Below are 472 nucleotides of genomic sequence, written 5' to 3' on the forward strand. Positions count from 1 at the left end.
ATATTTCCTTCCTTGATATTCTCTGACGAATACGTTTCTCTGATGAAAACACAGATAAATGCAAAAAGAATGAGCGATACGTGAAATGCCCAAGTCTCTTATGTCAACCACAATCTTGTGATCAACTTGGATATCCAATAGCCTGCCCAATCCAAGGCGCTGACGGAGAGTGTCCCGGCAAACCAGGATGTATATGTATTGACGGTTATTTGAGGAACGATAAAGGCATATGCGTGCCTCAGAAGCAATGTCGTAAGTAATTTTAGTATCGTTATTAACTTCGAAGAAATTTGTGGAGTATAGTAATAATAGTATCTTCCTATGTTCCTATAGCATCATGTGGAGGTGATCCTAATGCAGAATCGGGCTGTGGTCAAAATTGTGGTAGACGATGTTCCAATTATAAGCAGAGTAACGTAGTGTGCCCTCTTATTTGCCAAATCAATGGGTGCGATTGCAAGAAAGGTTATGT

The 472-nt window shown here is 40.0% G+C and overlaps 1 protein-coding gene across 1 annotated transcript in view; it reads left to right on the forward strand.

The window, feature by feature from the left end:
- Window positions 1-472, forward strand: part of LOC113236672 — a 21,537-nt gene that overhangs the window by 2,395 nt on the left and 18,670 nt on the right. The window contains exons 3-4 of the mRNA XM_026472833.1: window positions 55-252; window positions 334-470. Coding sequence (XP_026328618.1) covers window positions 55-252; window positions 334-470 — 335 coding nt within the window. The remainder of the gene's footprint in view (window positions 1-54; window positions 253-333; window positions 471-472) is intronic.

Source organism: Hyposmocoma kahamanoa, unplaced genomic scaffold (assembly GCF_003589595.1).
Source record: "Hyposmocoma kahamanoa isolate Upper Pololo Valley unplaced genomic scaffold, ASM358959v1 92, whole genome shotgun sequence".
NCBI lineage: Eukaryota > Metazoa > Arthropoda > Insecta > Lepidoptera > Cosmopterigidae > Hyposmocoma > Hyposmocoma kahamanoa.